Source organism: Arachis hypogaea, chromosome 11, assembly GCF_003086295.3.
Source record: "Arachis hypogaea cultivar Tifrunner chromosome 11, arahy.Tifrunner.gnm2.J5K5, whole genome shotgun sequence".
Taxonomy (NCBI): domain Eukaryota; kingdom Viridiplantae; phylum Streptophyta; class Magnoliopsida; order Fabales; family Fabaceae; genus Arachis; species Arachis hypogaea.
The window spans coordinates 19,548,632-19,571,340 of record NC_092046.1 but is presented as its reverse complement, the minus strand read 5'-3'; the positions used below and the strand labels follow the sequence as shown (position 1 = coordinate 19,571,340).

The window sequence follows — 22,709 nt, the reverse complement described above, 5'->3', positions numbered from 1 at the left end:
AAATAACAAAGATTTGATAATTTAATTTAAAAGATTAAAATTTAAAATTTTTTGTTTAATTTTATGAACTAAAAAAATTAATTACATTATCTCTAAGTTTAAATTAAAATACTTATTTAAAATTAATTATAAATAATATTTTTAAAATAATTTTAATGAACAACATTTGATTTTCAATTACTATTCTATCTCTAATTTTATGCACATTTTTACATTAAACTCATTCTTTTAACTAATCCTAATCCTAATTTTACTAACACACTCATGTGTTACCATCTTTCACTCAGCCGCACCTGCACACACTCCCACCAAGTCCTTTACTCACTCACGAAGAAAGAAGAAAACAGAGAAGAAAGCTAACTCTAATCCCTATTTGTATATTTTCCAATGCCACTCTCCTTTCTTCACTCTCTGCAACCACTCTCCCTTCTCACCCGCGTCGTCAACACTCTTTCTCACCGTGTCGCCATCCATTGTCATTCTCCCTTCTCACCCGCTCTGTCAGCATTCTCTCTGTTTGTAGCATCGTCAATTCTCCACTCTACTGCCACGTCGATCCTCGTCTCTGCCACCTCATCCATTCTCCTCTCTGCTGTGCGTCTCATACTTCGTCCTTAGTCCACTGTTCTATGCTCTACTTTGCACGTTCGTCGCCCGCTCGTATCCAATAGGAAAAAGCCGCTGTCTGCCGTTGACAGCATCCTGCCGTAGTCATCGGTTGTCCCTCCTCCAGTCCCCCTCCACTTCCACTAACCTCAAAGTCAATTGCTCCCACAAAGTGTCATGTCGCGTTCGTTCGTCTGCGCGCGCCATGAAGTCCGAGTATCTCACAAATATAAAAAAAATGTTCGAGAAAGGGAGAAATGAAGATAATGGACAAGGAAAGTGACAAAAGAGGCACTGTGAACGAGTTCCTTATATAGGCACGTTTAAGTCTTATCTGGTTTACAGTATCAACAAAATAAGGTTGTGCATATCTTGTTTCACAACACGTTTGCAAACTTGATACATGCAACGACAAACGTGTCTTATCTCGCTTTTAGTATAAACGAGATATACACAACCTTATTTCATTTACACTGTAAACGAAACAAGTAAGGCAATGTAAATTGGTAAAAACGCTATAAATTATCTATTTTCGTAATTAAAATCTTTATTTTATTTATTTAAAAAAATCCTAAAGTTTTGCAGATAAAGAAATAAATATTTTGGATACGAGAATACAATAATATTATAGAGTAGGTAAATATTATTATTTTGAGTCTATACTTAGTCAGTAATAATTTGTGTTTATATTTAGGTCAATTCTATGGTACATATGAGTTGTTGTCTAAACTTTATCTAACTCACCTTCTATAATAAATTTTGATTTTTTAAAAATTATTTATTTTTATATCTTTTAAATTAAATATTAATTTTTAATCTTTTTTTATAAGTAAGCACCACCTTTTAAGTACTATAGCATTCACTTTATATTTATAAGGGTTTATATATACGAAACACATCATTTACATCTATATTTATCAGAATTTACACATATAAATTAATATATTTTGCATTCACATACACATAAAATTAGTATAAAAGACAATTTAACACTTATATACGGCCAAATACTAATCAAAATTAGTAAAAAAAAAAATGTTGACCCTTGAGATTGTCTACGAAAATATATTAGATATTGTTAGTTTATATTTTTCAAAATTCCAAAAATATTGTACAAGTGTGTAAATTGTTGGAAATTTGGAATTGAAATTGATCAAGTTGTGATAAACTTTTGGAGAATTTTAAAATTAATAAAAAAAAGGAATACGTAATTTATACAAATTGATAATAAAAATACTAAAACTAATTTAGTTGATTTGTTGGTAAATAAAAAATATAAAAATATGAAGAATAATGAGTCAAGAATAGTGAGAAATTGAGAATTGTTGTAGAATAAATAAATAAATAAATATAAAATAAAGAAGTATAAGTCGAAGACTCTAGTATTAATATTCACCATAATTACTATCTCAATATAATAGATATGATTAATGTATTTACTAATATATTGTATATATTATTAATATATGTAGTATCTTATATATAAGAGAGAAGAGTATTTGATAGTATAAAGGAGGAATAGAGAATTTTTATTACTGTTCGTGTGTGTATTACTACTGACTATGCCTCCTATTTATACTTGTGTAAGATTAGCTTTTTCAAACTATGAAAAAGATGGCACCGACTACATTAAAGATGTGTGCTATCCAAGTATCTTTAATTGGATGAAGGGTTGGTGGTCATCCATATTGTAACACTCCCCCTTGGATGACCATTATGAATATGCCTCGTTAAAACCTTACTAAAGAAAACCCAATGGGAAAAAAATTTTAGTGAAGGAAAAAGAGTAAAATATTCTTTGTGATGGAAATTACCTCATTGAAAACCTTGTCAAGAAAAACCCAATGGGAAAAAAACCTGACTAAGAAAAAAAGAGTACAGCCTTCCCCTCTTGCCGACATTATTTTCTATCTCGAAATCGGTGCATCCCAATCTGATATACCAATCTTTTAAAGGAGGATTTTGGGAGTGACTTTGTAAACAGATCTGCCAGATTGTCACTTGAGCGGATCTGTTGAATATCAATTGTCCCTTGATTTTGAAGATCATGAGTGAAGAAGAATTTGGGAGAAATATGCTTTGTTCTGTCCCCTTTGATGTATCCACCCTTAAGTTAAGCAATGCATGCTGTATTATCTTCAAACAGCACAGTTAGAGCTATCTTCTGATCAATCAGTTCACATGATAACAGAATATATTGGATCAGACTCCTAAGCCAAAAACACTCGCGACTTGCTTCATGAATCGCTAGTATTTCAGCATGATTAGAGGATGTTGCTGCAATCGTCTATTTTGTGGACTTCCATGATATAGCTGTACCACCATATGTTAACAGGTATCCTGTTTGAGATCTTTCTTTATGTGGATCAGACAAGTATCCAGCATCTGCATAGCCAACTACTTATGACTTGGATTCATATAGATAAAACAATCCCATGTCAACCGTTTCATAAAGATATTGAAAGATTTGTTTAATTCCACTTCAATGTCTTCTGGTTGGAGAGGAACTATATCTTGCTAATAAATTCACAGCAAATGATATATCGGGTCGTGTATTATTAGCAAGATACATTAGCGCTCCAATGGCAGTAAGATATGGTACTTCAAGACTAAGGATATCTTCATTTTTCTCTTTAGGATGGAATTGATCCTTTTCCACGTCTAAAGACCTTACGATCATTGGGGTACTCAAGGGATGTGACTTATTCATATAAAATCTTTTCAAGATCTTCTCTGTGCATGTTATTTGATGAATAAAGATCCCATTTTTTGTATGCTCGATTTGCAGGCCGAGACAAAATTTAGTCTTTCCAAGATCTTTCATCTCAAACTCTTCTTTTAGAGTTTTTATGATTGTTGGAATCTCTTCAGGAGTTCCAATGATATTTAAATCATCAACATACACAGCAATTATAATGAATCCAGATGCAGATTTCTTTATGAAAACACACGGGCAGATATCATCATTCTTAAATCTATTTTTGCCCAGATACTCAGTAAGATGATTATACCACATTTGTCCAGATTGTTTCAAACCATATAAAGATCTTTGCAATTTAACTGAGTATAATCCTTGTGAATATTCATTGGATGATTTAGATATCTTTAGTCCTTCAGGGACGTTCATATAGATATCACGATCTAATGAGCTGTATAAGTAGGTTGTTACTATATCCATTAAATGCATATGTAATTTTGATATGCGGATAAACTGACCAAATAACGCAAAGTTATTGCATCCACTAAAGGGGAATATGTTTCTTCATAATCTATACCGAGTCTTTGTGAAAAATCTTGTGCTACAAGTCGAGCTTTGTAGCATACAACTTCATTTTTCTCATTTCGTTTTCTCACAAATACCCATCGGTATCTAATAGGTTTTACATCTTCTAGTGTACGGACTACAGGTCCAAAGACTTCACCTTTTGCAATTGAGTCTAACTCAACCTTCATGGCTTCTTCCCATTTTGGCCAATCATTTCTTTGTCGATATTCTTCTACTGATCTTGGCTCAAGATCCTTACTTTCATGTATGATATTCAATGTCACATTACATGCAAATATTTCATTGACAATTATCTTATTTCGGTCCCATTTCTCTCCTGTAAAGACATAATTTATCGAGATCTCATCATTTTCACAATTTTCATGTACCTGAACGTCTTCTGGCGTTAAAACTATGTCATAATTTTGGACAACTGCAGGTATCTTTACTATGTCTTTTTCAATAGGAATAGTATTTACCTCTTTTTTTTCTGAGGATTTATGTCTTTGGAACCGACATGCCTGCCACGCTTCTAGCGTGAATTTGTTTCAGTGGCTATTTGTCCAACTGGGACATCAATTCGAATTGGGGCATTTTCCGCTGGTATATAAAATTTGGTTATCCTCTTTGTATCGGAAAATGCATCAGGCAATTCATTTGCTATTCTTTGCAAATGTATAATCTTTTGAACTTCTAATTCACATTACCCTGATCGAGGATCTAAATGCATCAAGGACGATGCATTCTAATTAAGTTCCTTTTCAGGAAGCTTATTTCTCTCCCCCTAATGTTGGAAATTTTGATTCATCAAAATGACAATCCGCAAACCGGGCTTTAAATACATCTTCAGTTTGTATCTCAAAATAACTCACTATAGAGGGAGAATCATATCCAACATATATCCCTAATTTTTTTTGGGGTCCCATTTTGGTGCGATTAAGTGGTGCAATGGGAACATATATCGCATATCCAAATATTCTTAAATGGGAAACATTTGGCTGCTGGCCAAAAGCTAATTACATAGGAGAGAACTGATGGTAACGCGTTGGCCTCAATCGAATAAGTGTTGCGGCATGTGAAATAGCATGCCCCCAAGATGAGGTTGGGAGATTTGTTCTCATAAGTAAGGGTCTAGCAATTAATTGGGGGCGTTTAATAAGTGATTCTTCTAATCCATTTTGTGTGTGAATATGAGCTACTGGATGTTCAACACTTATTCCATTAGCCATACAATAAACATCAAAAGCTTAGAAAGTAAATTCACCAGAATTATGAAGACAAATTACTTTGATTGGATTTTCTGGAAACTGTGCTTTTAATCGAATAATTTAAACAAGTAATCTCGCAAACGCCAGGTTGTGAGAAGACAATAAGCACACATGTGACCATCTCGAAGATGCGTCTATTAGGACCATAAAATATCTAAAAGATCCACATGGTGGATGAATAGGTCAACATATATCACCTTGAATCCTTTCTAGGAATTCAGGGGATTCAAATCCAATCTTTACTGGTGACGGCCTTAAAATTAACTTCCCCTGAGAACATGCAGTACAACAAAATTCACTAGATTTAAGAATCTTCTGGTTCTTTAATGAATGTCCATGGGAGTTTTCAATAATTCTCCTCATCATGGTTGTTCCCGGATGACCCAATCTATCATGCCAAGTTATGAATTCATTTGGGCTAGTAAACTTCTGGTTTACAATGGCATGTGATTCAATTGCACTAATCTCGGTATAATATCACCAAGATGAAAGTGAGGGTAACTTTTCTAATATAACCTTTTTATTTGAATCATGAGTTGTGATACATAAGTACTCATGATTTTCCTCATTCATAGTCTCAATATGATATCTATTTCGGCGAATATCTTTGAAACTCAACAAGTTTCTTAGAGACTTCGTAGACAATAATGCATTATTTATTATGAATTTTGTTCCTTCGGAAAAAAAAAATTATAGCTCTTCCGGAGCCTTCTATCACATTGCCAGAGCCAATAATAGCATTGACATATTCTTCTTTTGGCACAAGATGGCTAAAATATATATCGCTTTTAAGAATGGTGTGCGAACTTGCACTATCCGCAAGGCATACATCTTCATTATATATCCTTGCCATTTTCTTCAAAAATAAATAATAATAAAATGAGTAGTGATACATACACAGTCAAATTGAATTCTTTATTGAAATTATTTTTCTAAGAAACACAGTACATAATGTCATATACTTAAATTATTATCACTATTATTATTATTATTTTTAAAACTTGACACATTTAATGATTTCAAAATTCTTAAACATAAACATTAATATTTCATTATTTATATACATCATATTTAAAACTTAAATACATAGAAAATAAAACTTAACAACAAGTTTCTTACATTATTTATTTACATGAATACTTAACAATCTCACATATTAAACTATTTCATCATTAATCAAATGACCAATATTTTCTTCAGGATCCTCAGAGAAATCAGATACATCATAATGAGTGGTGAAATTTGTAGCATCATTTGAAACAAAATTTGTTTCCTTTCCTTTGTCATCCTTTTTCAATGATACTTGATAAAGATCGACTAGGTGCCTTGGGGTACGACAGGTACGCGACCAATGGCCCTTTCTATTACAACAGAAACACTGATCCTCTGTCGATTTATTTTGCCCAGAGTTTCTTTCTTTATCCCACTTTTGGTGTGATCCTTTCTTATGAATATAATTCCTTTTTCTTGCATAACTTTTCTTGTTACTAAAACCTTGCCGTTTACCTCTTCTGGGATAATTTGTCGCATTTACTTCAGGAACTGGGGCGGCGCCAGCTGGACGCGCTTCATGATTTTTTAAGAGCAACTCATTGTTGCGTTCAGCAACAAGAAGACAAGAAATTAACTCAAAATATTTTTTGAATCCTTTTTCTCGATATTGCTGCTGCAGGAGCACATTCGAAGCATGGAAGGTTAAGAAAATTTTCTCCAACATATCATTATCAATTATCTTTTTTCCACATAATTTCATTCGTGAGGTGATTCGAAACATTGCAAAATTATATTCATTTATAGACTTAAAATCCTGTAGATGCAAGTGCGTTCATTCATATCGAGCTTGAGGAAGTATCACCGTCTTTTGATGATTATACCTTTCTTCAAGATCTTTCCACAGATCTGCATGATCTTTTAATGTGAGATATTCATTTTTCAATCCTTCGTCAAAATGACGACGAAGGAAAATCATGGCTTTGACTTTATCCTTCTGAGATGCATTATTTTCAACCTTAATAGTATTTCCAAGATCCATTGAATCAAGATGGATTTCAGCATCTATTATCCATGATAAATAGTTGTTTTCAGATATATCAAGAACATTAAATTTAAGATGAGAGAGTTTCGACATAATAAAAATTTGTTACCTGAGTCTTCTTAAAATTTGATCAGAGTCTCGTGCTGATAATGTATTGTAGAATAAATAAATAAATATAAAATAAAGAAGTATACGTAGAAGATTCTAGTATTAATATTCACCACAATTACTATCTCAATATAATAGATATGATTAATGTATTTACTAATATATATAGTATCTTATATATAAGAGAGAAGAGTATTTAATAGTATAAAGGAGGAATAGAAAATTTTTATTATTGTTCGTGTGTGTATTACTACTGACTATGCCTCCTATTTATATTTATACTTGTGTAAGATTAATTTTTTCAAACTTTGAAAAAGATGATATCGTTTACATTAAAAATTTGTGCTATTCAAATATCTTTAATTGGATGAAGGGTTGGTGGTGAAATTGTAACAAGAATAAATCTAATGAAAACAAAAGGTTAGTTATATAATTAATGTTAGCCGGAAGCTGGCTAACAACGATAGTAGCACGAGAGGTACTAAAATAAAGAGAGATCTACTATATGGCCACACCAGAATATGGTGAAAAAGGAAAGTGGATGAGGGGCCTTACAGTCTTGCTTTAACAAGTTACATTTAACACAGTCCGTAAGCACGGAGTGCAGTGTGGAGTGTAGAGAGTGCACTCAGGAAGCATTGATTTCCGTTTTATACCCAAATCCTGATCGTTGCATTGCATTCTAAGTAGACTGCACTGTATAGTTTCCTTCTCGGAGTGTTTCTCTCTACAAAGGGTAGCTGCTATCATGTTCTCGCTTTTCCTGAACTCCGCTTCGAAATGCAGAACGCTTCTAACAACTATCTTATACTTCATCATCTGGTCCCTATTCGCATCTTCCACCACCGCATGCTCTAACGGAAACTGCCAGGTTCTCTTTCTTTTTAGAGATTCGTCACGAATTCGCTTTCGCTTTCTGAAATCGAACTCGTAACTGAGCTTGAGAGTCGATTTCGCAGGTTCTGGAAGCTTGCTCAGCCGCTACCGACTGTGGGTCCGGTCTCTACTGCGGCAATTGCCCCGCTTTGGGCCTGACCCGGCCCATCTGCACCAGAGGCCAAGCCACCGTTCCCACATCCATCGTAACCTCCTCCTTCCTTTTCCTTTCCTTTCATTTCATGCGTGACTATGCATTTCAGTGTGAGAAAGTCTTGGAGCCAATATTCCACGGCTAACATTGCAGCCAAGAACAGAAAGTTTCCGAAACTCTTAAAAATAGGAAGGTTCAAAATTCAGTTAGAAGAAACATACCAATTTTGAACTCAACAAAACTAACTTTAGTGGGCTTTATAATGAATTTGTTTAGCAATCTGGTATAACGTTGGCTGAAATTGGCTGCTATAGTATTGGTTCACTAGCGTTACTCTTTAAGTTTAGGTGCCAAGTTCATTCAGTTATTTGGTAACTGTTTTCTTTGTATTTTTGTTTCTGGTTGCGACTTTCTATTTTGGGGCATGGTTCAGGTGAATGGCTTGCCCTTTAACAAGTACACTTGGATAGTAACCCACAATTCCTTCAGCATCGTGGATTCACCGCCTTTGCCTGGTGTTCAGAGATTAACATTTTACAATCAAGAAGACACTGTGACTAATCAATTGAGGGTATGCCTTTGTAATTGCGTGCTCTGTCTTCTTAACTTGTTGCTGAAGTTCGATTTTAACAATTGGTCTTTTTGGTTAGGATTCTTTGTTTGCCATTTCCCGGTAATTTAATACTAAAGCTAAATATGCACCCAATTTTGTCAATTAATAGTAAAAGGCATGTTCCTGATAATTTTGGATGTGTGATTAGTATGAGCATGAGCCTAATTTAATTATTGCTGTGCTGTTTCTGATACATGTGTTTTTGATGAATATTGTTTAGAATGGAGTGAGGGGACTGATGCTGGATATGTACGACTTCCAGAATGATATCTGGCTCTGTCATTCGTTCCGAGGGCAATGCTACAACTTCACTGCATTTGTATTCTGTTGCTATTTACGTTGATTCTATTTTGGATTTACTGTTCACTTTTGTTTGGCATCGTTTAATGTGTGCCTGTTTTAATGTTTTCAGCAACCTGCTGTAAATACTTTGAAAGAGGTGGAAGCATTCTTGACGGAAAATCCAACTGAGATTGTCACCATCATAATTGAAGACTACGTGCATACTCCAAAGGGGTTGACTAATCTATTTGCAAGTGCTGGACTGGATAAGTATTGGTTCCCTCTGTCAAAGATGCCAAGAAAGGGTGATGATTGGCCTACTATAACGGAGATGATACAAGTGAATCACCGGCTTATTGTTTTCACTTCTGATGCATCAAAGGAAGCTGAAGAAGGAATAGCCTATCAGTGGAAGCACATGGTTGAAAATGAGTGTAAGAACAGAATCATTTTAACATGTATATCCTTCCTTTATAGATTTGTAATGACAAACTCATAATTTAGTTACTTTCAGCTGGAGATCCTGGCATTCGAAAGGGTTCTTGTCCACATAGAAAAGAATCAAAGGCACTAAATTCTAGAAGTTCATCACTTTTCTTGATGAATTACTTTCCAACGTATCCAGTTCAAGCTGAGTCGTGCAAAGAGCATTCAGCTCCACTAGCAGAGATGGTTAATACATGTTACAAAGCTGCAGGGAATGTGCTACCCAACTTCATAGCTATTAATTTTTACATGGTAATATTTATTGCACAGGATTGTAAATTGGAACTAATTCATTTGTATCCTGCACATACCTTGCTAATAAACTTTAGCATTTTTACTGAAACTTAATGCAGAGAAGTGATGGAGGTGGTGTCTTTGATATTACGGATAGAATGAATGGCCAAACATTGTGTGGGTGCAATACAATCACTGCATGCCAGGTTTGTCTTCATCTCTTTTCAAAAGGTTATGTATTGTCTTCAAGTCATTCTGTGATGATTTCTTTCTTCCATTAATCTTCTATTCATAGATTAGTGACAGGAGCTGTAATTGGCTATGATTCTGTGCCCGTTAGAAAGTTTGAAAATTCGTTTAATTTTCAATTTCAATAGTCATCTATGTGAAATGTTCGTTTACATGAGTAAAATATGGGTTTTCAAGAAGTTACTCAGAGACCTGACTATGTATCTACTGGAGTCTTCGAGAGCAATTCAGTTTAGAACAATCTTTAAGAATAGCCAATTGGTCAATTAGTCACCACAATAAAATTTCCCATTTATTTTTCCTTGTAGTGATAGACCAATTGACGAAAGCTCGGGACACTTGAGAAATAGTGGAGTTCAATCTTTGCTGATGTCTCTATTACAGTTTCCCTTTCCCCATCTTTCTCCTGAGCCCCCATTAGTGAACAAAACATAACCAAGTCGAATCTAAAAGGATCACTTGAGAAAATCTCTATTTCATTCTGATAGGTGGAGATCCTCTGGAGCATGCTTAAACTCATGAAGACGAAGCTCATGTCTTAGCTAGTTAATAGTAACACCCTTGATGCGTCTATTTGTCTACACTCTCTTTCTGTCCCAAAATTCCCCAAAACATCTTTTTCTATCACAATCTGAGATATATACACACCGTGGTGAAGCAAATTTTCTCTCTGGATTTTCCTCAGTTTTGTCAGCTAACTTTTGAAAGGGAACCTTGGAGCAATCGTTGAGTTGTTTCCGTATGACCTCAAAGTCATGGGTTCAAGCCGTAGAAACAACCACTGATGTAATTATCAGGTTAAGCTGTGTACATTACACCTTTTGGGTGTGGCCCTTCCCCGAACCCTGTTAACGTGGGATGCTTGTGCATCAGTCTGCCCTTTTTTTGTCAGCCAACTTCTCAATCACTTGTTTTGATATGCATGCATTCTAGTATTATAATTCATATGAAATCATGCAGTATAGATATTTAGCCAAAGGCAATTCCTATAGTCATTATGTGACACACTTCATCATCTATTGTTTTTTTATCATAATACATGGTAGAATCCCTGATTCAAAACTGATTTTTAGTTGACTGTGTGTTTGTCTAAAGTAATTTACTTCAATCGGGGGTTTTTTTTTTTTGGGGGGGAGTATTCTTAGATTTAGCAGTTTGAAAAAAGAAAATCCAATTTTCCCCCAAAAATTATCTGCTACAAAACTTAAAACATTCTCACTCACATAATTACTGCAATTCTGCAGGCTGGAGCACCCTTTGGTTCTTGCAACAATATTTCTGCACCAAGTACAAATCCAGGGAGCAATACCTCTGGAAGCTTTTCTGGATCTGTTCAGTTCTCTGAATCAGCTTCAGCAGTCTATTCACCTAATTGGTTACTTCTCATTTCCCTTGCTTGTTACACTCTTGTTACAACTGTTATGAATAAGTATTATCATATATGATATTCACATTAGTCATTCAAGAGGAACTTTAGTAATATATTAGAATCTATGCTGTTGTTGTAATGCCTCAAGCTGAAAAATGTCATGGAACTGTTGTTAGGTTAGAAAATTAGACAAAAGAAATTTTGTTACTGCCGATTGCCAAGGCTATACTCAAGGATCTATAAAGTCATGTGAGGTAGATATAGTCAAGAGGGAGCAAGAATTCATATGTAGCTGTATGCAGTTAATATATTGTATTGATAGCAGTCAAACTCAAAATTCTATATATATTATATATATTGCAACTTGTATTTACTCTTTCTTCTACACCTAACCGACATATTCTCCTCCACTATTGGGTGGGTGTGTGAATTAGTTGATTTAGATTCCATATCCAATCCAATGTTGAAGAGGTTGTTGGCTCGTACTATTAGGACTTTAGGATTGAATATATCATGACCAAAATAAAAAAAGGAGTGAATATATATATAACAAATCAACTGCATTGTAGATATTTGTTCCACTTGAGAATGCAGACATTTCCATAATAAAAGAAGAGGTGGGGAGAGGTATTGGAGAAGAGAAAATAGCGGGTTCCATAATTTTGTGGGAGTGTAGAAGTTGTTTACAATTTTTAGTGGTAAAAATATCATTACTCTTACATTCATACTTGATTTTGAGTTCAATTGTGAGCTTGATCGAGTTCCTTTTGAACTTGATAGACTTCTTCTAAGATGGAAAGCTCTAGCAGTATACCTGTGTTTCAATTGCAAATGTACACATAGGCGGTTCTAAATTTAGCTTTAAAAAATAATTGTGTTACTCAGATTAATAATTCATGTAAAATACTAGTGAATCTTTATGACACAAATTTAAAATGATTTAGTGTTAAACTGTTAATGGTAGGTCATTGTCTAAAAACAATGTGTTCACTAGAACACAAGATGTCATCTAATTCATGTTGTGAGTTCCACTTAATGAAAGAAAGACTTAATTGCAAAGTGAATTATACTTAGACTTACAACCAGGAAAGAATGAATGATGATAGAGATTAGGTAATTTGTCCTTAAAAATAGTGTAAGCAAGGTGTTATAGTTTTTAGGGGTATACGTTTGATAGGTTAGATTGGATATGGCTAAAATTTCAATCCGAACAATACTAAAATCATCGGATCTAATATCTTATGGATCAGATCATATCGAAAATTACATATCGGATATGGATAAATACTACGAATCAGATCCAATCCATAAACACCATTTGTCATTTTGGTTGACAGATATTGGAGGCGTAGAGACCGAAGACTGAACATCAACTAATTTGGGGTCAGGCTCTTATCTGGTATCACTATTGGGCCAATACTGATACGAATACTATAGGGAGTTGTTCCTCTATCATAACGTGGAGTTAATACTCAAAATGCCCCCTGAAATTTGACCCTGATTCAATTTATTTCTCTAATTTTTAATTGACTCAAATTGTACTTTGAAATTTTATGATGTGACTCAAGTTGGCTCCGCCGTTCATTTCCATCATCAGAAAAGTGACATGGCATGCTTAGTTGACACCAGGTACCTAAAATGTAAAAACGACGTTGTTCATTAAGCAAACTCTGAATTGGCCCTTCTTCTTCCTCTTCCTTAATTTGGCGCTCTCTCACCTCAGTTCACCATCACTGCACCTCTCGCCTCCCTCTCACTCTCTCACGCAGTCATACTCACAACGCCACTGCGGTTCTCCTTCTCTTGTCGCGACAACGCCGTCGCGAAGCATGCCCGTGGAACCAACTCCAACATCACCGCAACACCCATATATGTGAATCAAAGAGTTCTGAACCGGTAGCACCCCATCAACCCCATTTTTCAGGGCTTGACCGTGGAACTTCCTCCTAAATTAAAGATAACTCATCTTAGCACAGGAACCAATGAGGGGCACAAAAGCATAGCTGTTGGGAAAGAAATCACTGTGCAAAGAATGAAAGAAAAAAGCAAGAGCTTGGTAAGGAACATGACTGTTAGAATAAGCCCGGATCACTGTATTAGTGCAGAAAGTGTCTAAGGTGTTGCTAAAATGACGGAAGATAAAAAGGTATAAGCGAAATCACATAGGTGTGAGGCACGGCTCAGAAGGGTGTGTGCAATGTGGGGATTGCGGAGGAGGGCGGTGGTGGTGAGGAGTGCCTGGATTTAGAGATGGTAGGTGGTGTGGCATACGCTCTGGAGGATCGCGTTTTGGGGGGGGGGGGGGGGATTGTGATGGTTGTGTTGGTGGCAAAAGATGAGGAAATCAAAAACGGTGAAGATGAAAAAGATGAAGATGAAGAAAGAGTGGTGGTTAGGCGGGGAAAAGGGTGTTTCCGAGAAGAAGTTGAAGTTGTCGAGATGAGATTCTGGTCATTTATTTGGAGGTTGGCATGGAGAGTTTGATCTTTTGACCATTCAATCGTTATTGACGAACAAGCCTATACTTTTTGCTTAACTAAATGTGCCACGTCAATTTTTCGGTGACAGAAATAGACGGAAGGACCAGTTTAAGTTACGCTCTAAAATTTTAGGATATAATTTGAGTCAATTAAAAATTAAAAGATTAAATTAAATTGAAGGTCAAATTTCAGAAGTCAATTTTGAATATTAACTCTATGACATGATTGGAATTTACGTAAATAAATAAAGACCCAAAGGAAAAAAATATTAGTATTTAGTAAAATACTAAAATATCTTTTAAGAATATACTATAGGAAAATAAATATAGGAGGTGTTAGGTTACATAAAAAACCAACAAAATCTTCTAAGAGGAGATGGCATACACATTTGGAGCTATCAAAATGGGTCTAATCATCGCGTTAAACTCATTTTAGGTTGGTTTAATATTTCCTCCGCCTTCTCAGCTTGAATCAATGAACCTCTAAATTCGTGCCATACCTAGCACGTTGTTTCGTTTGATTTTCAATACCATGTTTTAGTTGAGTTTGAAGGAACCAAGGATGTGAAGGTACCAAACTAACAAACTGATCATAATGATTGTAGGTACCAAGCTAACAAATCGTATCAAAGTCTTCGAAGTTGTTGCAAGAAGAATGCGACGAAAATATTAAAAATGATGAGAGTCGCAGCAAATTTTATTCTGAAAAATAGAAAAAATGATTAAATTTGTAAAATTAATTTTTTTAATTATTTATAATTTAGTCATATTAGATAGACAAAAAAAATTAGTTATCGCCAGAAGCAGAATTAGATGAAATATTAGAGGGGATAAAAAATATTTACACAATAAAATAATATTAAAATAAAATTTTAAAGAAGATTAAACTAAAATTTACATATAATTTACATGTAAAAAATTAAAATTAAAAAAGATTATTGTCTCCTTTTTTTTCTATCTAGTTCTATCCCTGACTATCGCCGTATAAAAATACATATTTAGTGTGCATAAAAATTGTTTAATTATTGCACTGTTGTAGAACAATTTGTATTCTATTTACAAATTTAATTAATGTGTTGCGAAGATAATTGATTACTTTATTCGGGAAAAATATAACATATACAACTAACTTTTTGTGTTAGTGGGGTATCTTTGTTTATCATTAGTTTCATTTAACAACTTTTTTTTAGCAATTTTGCCAAATTGTTGTTATTATTGGCTTTAATTTGTGACTTGTAAGTAACCTCATGGTATGAAATGCCGCGATAGATATGCTGTAATGCAGATATGGTACAAAGAGATGTTTAATAACGATAAACAATTTAAACACAATAATTGAGTTTTTACTAATAAGCACGGACACTTTTTTGATTTGCTGTATCTATTTGTTATACATATTTTAGATATGATATTTATTAATATTTATTTGATATGCAATCATGTTTTAATTAAAAATAAAAAATTCTTCTTTAGATATATTTGTATACACTTAAATACTATATCACATATCAGCATGCCAATCCTTATTCTTAATATGTATTTTTGAAATGAGTTTTAGAAATAGTACATATTATTAATTATTAAAATAAAAAGTATTTTAAATATTTTATATAATTAAAAAAAGACATTAAAAATAATTTAAAAAATTAATTTATATTTTAATATCAATAAAATACTTGAATGACATTACATCTAAAAAATACTTTATATTTTATATATATGTCGTATACTCGTATCTTATAAAAAGTTTTAAATTTGTGTATCCACATGTTGCATATCGTGTTGTATCCCGTATTTATGTCTGTATTAGTATTTGTGCATCATAAAATTTGAAAAATACTATTTATCTTTTAAAATTCATCCTTTAATTAGCTTTTAAATTTAATTATTTTATTATATTATTTTTTAATTTTTATTTAATCATATTTTTTAAATTTTAGGAACTACTAACACTTTTATTTAATTTAAATTTTAAAAATACAAATGGTTAACACCGGTGAGTAACTACCTTTTCATATTTTAAGTTTTTCAGAAAATTAGTCATTTAAGTTACTCCATGCATGTGATTATATTTCTATGTGTGATTTTTAATATTTGTTATTGTATTTTTGTTTTCTTCATTATTATGTGATTTTTGATTGCGATTTTTTATTTTTTTGACAAGGTAAATAATCTTTCATTTACAGCTTTAGTTTTTCTTCATTTACTGTTTTAGTTTTTTTTTTTTACTTTTTATTTTATTATTCATGAAAGTTTGGTATTTTTTATTCACAAAATCTGTAACTTCAATTTTTTTTATTTCTTAGTTTCATGAAAAACGTATACCATCATATGCATAATTAGAAGTTGATATTCAACATTATATTAACATTTTAAAGCGTTGATCGTATGTCTCGGGTGATTATTTTGTTTGTGTTCTTTTATTATTTTATATATATTCATAGCACATCTAAAATAATAAGACAACATAAAAAATATTTTTGGTACACATCTAAAATTCGTTTAAATATGTGTTTATATTTTTTTTATATAAATAATTTTTTAACACATTTAAAATAATAAGATAACATATAAAATATTTTTAGTACACATCCAAAATTCATTAAATTTGTGCTTATATTTTCTTAATATGAATAACTTTTTTAACACAAATAATAAGAAAAAATTGATTCTCTTTTACTGCTTTGGTTTTGGGAATAGCTCAATATATATGACACATCTTCTACAATAAATTCCAGAAACGAAATTGTTAAACAAGTTTTTTGAGCCACACATACAAAACTAATAAAATAGATATCTGTATACACAAAGAAAAGAAACACGTTTGTCATAAAATAAACGTGGTCGTCACTACTATTAAGTTAATGTTCAACAATGTTGATGTATACATTAATGAACACATTTAAAATTACAAATTTGTATACTAAATAATTTTTTAACACAATTGAAACTAATTGTTAGTCAAAAAAATATTTTCGACTAGGATAAGCTAATACGAAATATTGAAGAAACGATTGGAATGGAAGTAGATGTCGGAAAGTCGCACGTGCAGGCATTAGTTGGGAGTTACTCGACGCATACTCAATTTTGGACACTTTATTAAATCGAGCGGGCCTAGTCGAGCAGATATTTGAATGAGAAATCGAATAGTTGCTCGAATAGTGAATCGAACGGTTACATAAGAAGAGAAGTTAAAGGCTTTCACCATGTGAGAAATTTATGGGTAACGTTTATTAGCAAAAGAGTGGGAACAGTTATTTGGGAGTGCACATACAAGACAGCACCTTGTAATTAATAATCGGTTACAGAAGTAGGCTATAAATATTAGAAAGTTTTAGGAAATAAAGGTTGGAACATTGCTTCAGAAATTACTCACGCACACTCACATCCCAGGACTTTTTGAGTCTGCTTCGAGTCAATTCTCTGTAGGGTTCCTTCCACATCTCTTTATTTTCCATTTAAATTTCCTGTAAACTTTATCTTTCAAGCAAGTTTATTTTTCAAGTAAATGTACGTTTCGAGCAATGTTTAATTTTCGAATTCAATTTATATTCCAGTATCTTTAATTTTCATGCCTAAAGTCCTTTGACCTAGTCGAAGGCACATTTACTGCTTTTTTTTTAAATTTTAATGCAACTTTCTTCGATTTCAGCCAATTTACTTTTTGAATGTTTTATTTTTCACTTCTTTTATTCTTTTACAAATTTCAATTTATTTTTCATTTCGATACTCGTCTAATTCAAGACACTTTGATGCACTTATAGAAAACTGGTACCTGCAAAAGAGGAGTAGGTTTCGCTCCCAAACTATTAGAATCGAACCACCATCGATTTGCTAAAAATCGACAAAACAAATTGACATGCCCGGTGGGATAGTTTTAAATTGAAGTGTGTCAAATAATTTTTGGTGTCATTTGGTGTATATAATTTAGAAGTGGAAAGATCATTCACATGGCTGATGAATTGTCAAATGTGAATGGTGGTTCGTCCACCAATGACAGTATACCAGTAACTGTGCAGTCTACGGATGTGACTTCACGTTCGGAAGGTGTAATTGGAAGTGAAAGTATAGCGATTACTACCATACAAACTGGAAGTGTCAGACGTAACATTCGTCCACGTGGTACTTTGCCACCAATTCAGCCTCCATTAACCACTGGATGGCCTCCTTATGGTCTACCTTCTGGTTATACCCCACCAGTGAGTGGTTTTGCTCTTCCTGTTCGTTTCGGGAGTACGAGTGGAGTGAATAATTCTCAAAACCCACGGCAGCATTCTGAGTACTCTCGTGATTATAATGTGGGCTCTACATCGAATGCTGCTAATTCCATGGCAGTATATCGACAACATGTAGAGGAAAGTCACCATGACTTAGTCAACTTGTTGACTCAACAAATGACCACAATTCTAAATCCTATGATGGCTGATCATGAATCGAAATTCGAACGCCTTGCTAGACAAGTCGAACGAATTTCTCGAATTGTGAATTATGAGGAAGGTGAAAGGCATGATGCCCGGAAAAATAATGAAGGATTCAAAAATATGTTTCAAACTGAAAATAAATGTTTTAAATAGAAAAAATCCTCATATAGTTCCCCGTGGGCAAGATGCAGATGAGGTTCTAGCCAGATTACGTGCTAATCATGGTGGTGAACGTTATCAAGTCACAAGAATTGTGGAGGAAGTGCTCAATCGAGTGGGTTTGAATGTTGGTTTTATGAATCGACCCCATTTTGTGTCTGTTTTTTCTCAAGTTGTTCAAATGGCTGAAGTGTCAAGAGGGGTGAAAAATCCAAAAATAATCACAAAATTTGCAGGGGAAGTTGGAGAGTCAACCACTTAACATGTCGCTCGATATTTGGTTGAGATTGGAAATTTAGCCAATGATAAGAATTTGAAAATGAAGATTTTTCCTTCTTCGTTAACGAAGAATGCGTTTACTTGGTTTTCGAATCTCAGACCAAATTCGATAACGACATGGAATCAGTTGGAAACTGCTTTTCACACTCAATTTATCGAGGGAATTGAATGTGGCAGTTACTGATCTAGTTGCTTTGAAACATGAGGATTGTGAAACCATTGATGATTACATGATACGTTTCAAAAATGCTAGAAGTAGATGCTATGTTTCATTACCTGAGAGTGAAGTGGTGAAAATAGCAATTATGGGGCTAGGATTTTATATGCGTCGAAAATTGCTTAATGTGCATATCCCTGACTTAGCCCATCTGGCTGAAAAAGTTTGTCAGGTCAATCTCATGAAGAAAGAAAAAGGAGAAACATAGGAATGAGCAAAAATTAAAGAGTAAACCTTTTACTCGAAAAGAGAAAGTTGCTTATGTGACTATGGAGTCCTCAGAAGAGGAACTCGATTTCGAGACAGAGATCGATTTGGCTGAACTTAGGAAGGGTCCTCCATATGTTTGCTCTTTACTTAAAAAGCTTCCTAGTAATGAAAAGTCGAATGAATCAAAACTGAAAGGTGGAAAAAAGTATAGTTTTGATATTTCGAAATCTGATCAAATTTTTGATGTGTTGCTTAAAGATAAACAATTAATTCTGCCTGAGGGTAGAACCTTACTTTCGATGAAAGATCTAAAAGGGAAACCTTATTGAAAATTTCACCAAACAACTAGTCATTCGACTAACAGTTGTGTTTGTTTTAGGAACTTAATTCAGGAAGCTATAATGGAGGGACGTTTGAAGTTCGATGATGGGAAGAAGGAAATGAAAGTGGATGTTGATCCTTTCGATGCGGATGCTAGTTTCATTGAACCATATTTCGAAGTGAATATGGTTGGTATGTCTTACGACTTTGATGTGGCTCTGGATAATTTTGAGTCACAAGTTCGATCGGTATATCCTCGAGCAGGAGATGGCTTGTTGGATTTCTTAGTACAGCAAATGATTAAAGATCGGGACGTATCTTTATGTCCACGATGTAATGTGATATTTGATGCTGAAGCTGCAACAATTTTTGAGAAAGAGAGGATGAAAAAGGAGTTAGCTCATAGAGAGGAGCAAGCTTGTCAAAGGCAGCCAATTGGGCATATCGAGGGACAAAGTTCTAAGGCCCCTCAACAAAATGTTGTTGCATTTTTGAGCCAGTCTCAGGCTATAGGTGTCCAATGGATTTGGAATTGTCAAGAATTCCAGAATCGATATACTCTTTATCGGCGGAATTCACAATGGGTACATCGAGGACCTCCTCGAAACCAATATCCCTATTACCGTGGTCGAGCTAGAAGATATCCAAGGGGTAGAGGAAGAAGGAATCTTAATAAAAATAAAAGGCCTCAATCAGATAGAGGTAAGAGGGTAATGCCTTCAGTTCATTCCCGAATAGCCTTTCCTGCTGATGGGGAGACATGCCCTAAAGGGAATCTTTCTCCTACAAAGGTGGAAAAAGGTAAGGCAATCGCTCATTTTTCAGGAGCTGATAAAGGCAAAGAAGTTGATTTGGATGAGGAATACTTCGAGGAAGGAGATGATGAAATAGTTGGAACTATTTCGATTATTCCAACTGAGTTCTTGGGTGAATATGAAGGTGACCCAGAAGAGGACTTCGATATGGATGCAGAAGAGGCTTTTTCTTTCCTCCGATATGAGGATGAGCCAGGTTATTTCTTGAGACCTACTGAAAAGCAGAATAAGGTTTTGATTGATGGTGGAGCTTGACAAACCCCAATTTGAGGGTCTATCTTGTGCTGATTTCAGGGGTTTTATTAATGATTCCACACACTTTCTATATGAAAATACAAGATTTTGCATTCCTTTCCTAGTTTTGCCTCATGAATGAAAACATGCTTATTTTGCACTAAAATAGACACATTTCTAATCTTCTCTTGATGCCATTCGATGCCGTGACTTGTGTGTTAAGTGGTTTCAGGATATAGAGTAGGAATGGACCGAAAGAGAGAAGGAAGACGGGTACAAAGGAAGGAAGCATGAGGATTAAGCTTTGGAAATTTCCGCATGGGCGCGTGCGCGCCCCTTGCGCGCCCGCGCGGATAGGGCAACGTGAAGCCAAAGCCAAGAGCCAAGCCACGAGCCGGCTTGAGAAGCGGCTAAGCCAGGATCTTCATGAGGCGCGCACGCGTACATCACGCCTCCGCGCACATTACAAGACGTCTCAACGGCGCGTGCGCGTACCTTGCGCGTGCGCGCCGATTTGCGAAAATGATTTTTAATGAAGTCACGTGACTTAGGCGTGGAGGCAGTTAAGGATCCCACTTTTGGAGAAGCACCTTGGCGGGAAAAGCTTAAGAAGACCAAAGGAGCAAGGGTTAAGGGACTTTTGAGTTCATTTCTTCTAGATCTAGATATTTTTCCTTTTTTGGAGAGAGGAGAGAGTTAGTTACACTTTTTGGGAGAAGAAGAGGGAGATTCCAAGCTTCACTAGGGTTCATCCTCTTCTAATTTCTGAATTTTCAATGACCTTTTGGTGAGATCCACTACAATTCTCACTCCACTTTGTTCATGCCATAGATTTTCTTCTCCAATTTCAAGTAGTAGATACAATTGATCAATTCTCATAGATCTAGAATTCAACTTTGTAATTTTGGATTTCATCTCTATTTTGGATTTTCATTGCTACTCTTTGAGACATGTTGTTAGATCTTTGTGTTGCAATACTTTCAATTTGACTTTTCTTCTCATTTTACTATGCCTTTCCTTCTTGCTCATCACATGTTTGATAAAATGACAACACTAGCTATGGAGTAGAATTCTCACACTTGGCATAGGGTTTAGTCTTTGGAAGAAGTTGAATAGTGTATCAATAGTTGGTTTGGAATTAGGGATTGCTAGTTGGCTTGGAGTGCACTAAAGCTAGGTTCCCATAAGGTGAAGCTAGGACTTGTGACTCAAGTTAATTACTTTCATTTGACCTTCCTCTATACCTAGGGGATAACTAAATGGAGCAAGGCCTAATTGTTGTCAACATTGAATGGACTATAAGGATAGGATTTCCAACGCCAACCCTAAGCCAAGTCTTTTGATAATTGATTGTTTGTTTCTCATCGCTTTGCTAAAACCTTCAAAGAATTCCAACAAAGTTTACTAAATCAATAAGATGCACACTTTGGAAATTCCAAGGGAGAACGACTCGGGAGACTAGTACTCTCGGATATAGATTGTATATTTGTTTGATGAAGGATTTGCGTCAGTTTAGACTATACTACGATTGATCAATTGATAATTTCTATACCGGCAAAAATCTATTTGTCAAAATGGCGCCGTTGCCGGGGAATTGCTTAGTGTGCCATGTTATTGTTTTTGGATTAAGTGTGTATATATGTACATAGTTGCACTTCATTGTAAATTGCTCAATTGATTAACTTCTCATCGTTGCAATGAATTCCATTTCCCCTTCATTGCATGACGCGTTCACAACCGAACCCAAGCTTAGCCCCTTTTGATCCGGAAATAGAACGAACTTTGTTTCATATTAGGCAAGCTCGGAGGCGGCTAAGATTTGGAAAGGGTGAAGAGGTCTTCCCCACCTCAACCACCTTACTACAAGTGAACATTGAACCATCACTCAAAGAAGGCATTAATCATACTCCCATCAACCTCACTAACAATTCTTCTTTTGTTTTAGGTACTAATACTATGGATGCTCCAAGGAGAGTTACCATCAAGGAAGCGGGTGCACCGGATTATGTCCTTCAACCCCTCCATGTAA

At 34.6% G+C, this 22,709-nt stretch overlaps 1 protein-coding gene across 1 annotated transcript; it reads left to right on the top strand.

The window, feature by feature from the left end:
* Nucleotides 1-7,709: 7,709 nt before the first annotated feature.
* On the top strand, nt 7,710-11,918 carry LOC112720496 (PI-PLC X domain-containing protein At5g67130). The gene is made up of 8 exons (XM_025771465.2): nt 7,710-8,153; nt 8,242-8,364; nt 8,746-8,883; nt 9,146-9,244; nt 9,338-9,641; nt 9,722-9,945; nt 10,047-10,133; nt 11,421-11,918. The coding sequence occupies exons 1-8, from the start codon at nt 8,031-8,033 to the stop codon at nt 11,619-11,621; spliced, it is 1,299 nt and encodes a 432-aa protein (XP_025627250.1). The 5' UTR covers nt 7,710-8,030; the 3' UTR covers nt 11,622-11,918.
* The last annotated feature ends 10,791 nt before the right edge of the window (nt 11,919-22,709 follow it).

Bases quoted from the DNA above. Each gene is read 5' to 3' on its own strand.
- LOC112720496 (XM_025771465.2), top strand. From the start codon at position 8,031: ATGTTCTCGCTTTTCCTGAACTCCGCTTCGAAATGCAGAACGCTTCTA. The intron at 8,365-8,745 runs GTAACCTCCTCC...GGCATGGTTCAG, and splicing joins CCACCGTTCCCACATCCATC to GTGAATGGCTTGCCCTTTAA. The intron at 9,642-9,721 runs GTAAGAACAGAA...AGTTACTTTCAG, and splicing joins GCACATGGTTGAAAATGAGT to CTGGAGATCCTGGCATTCGA.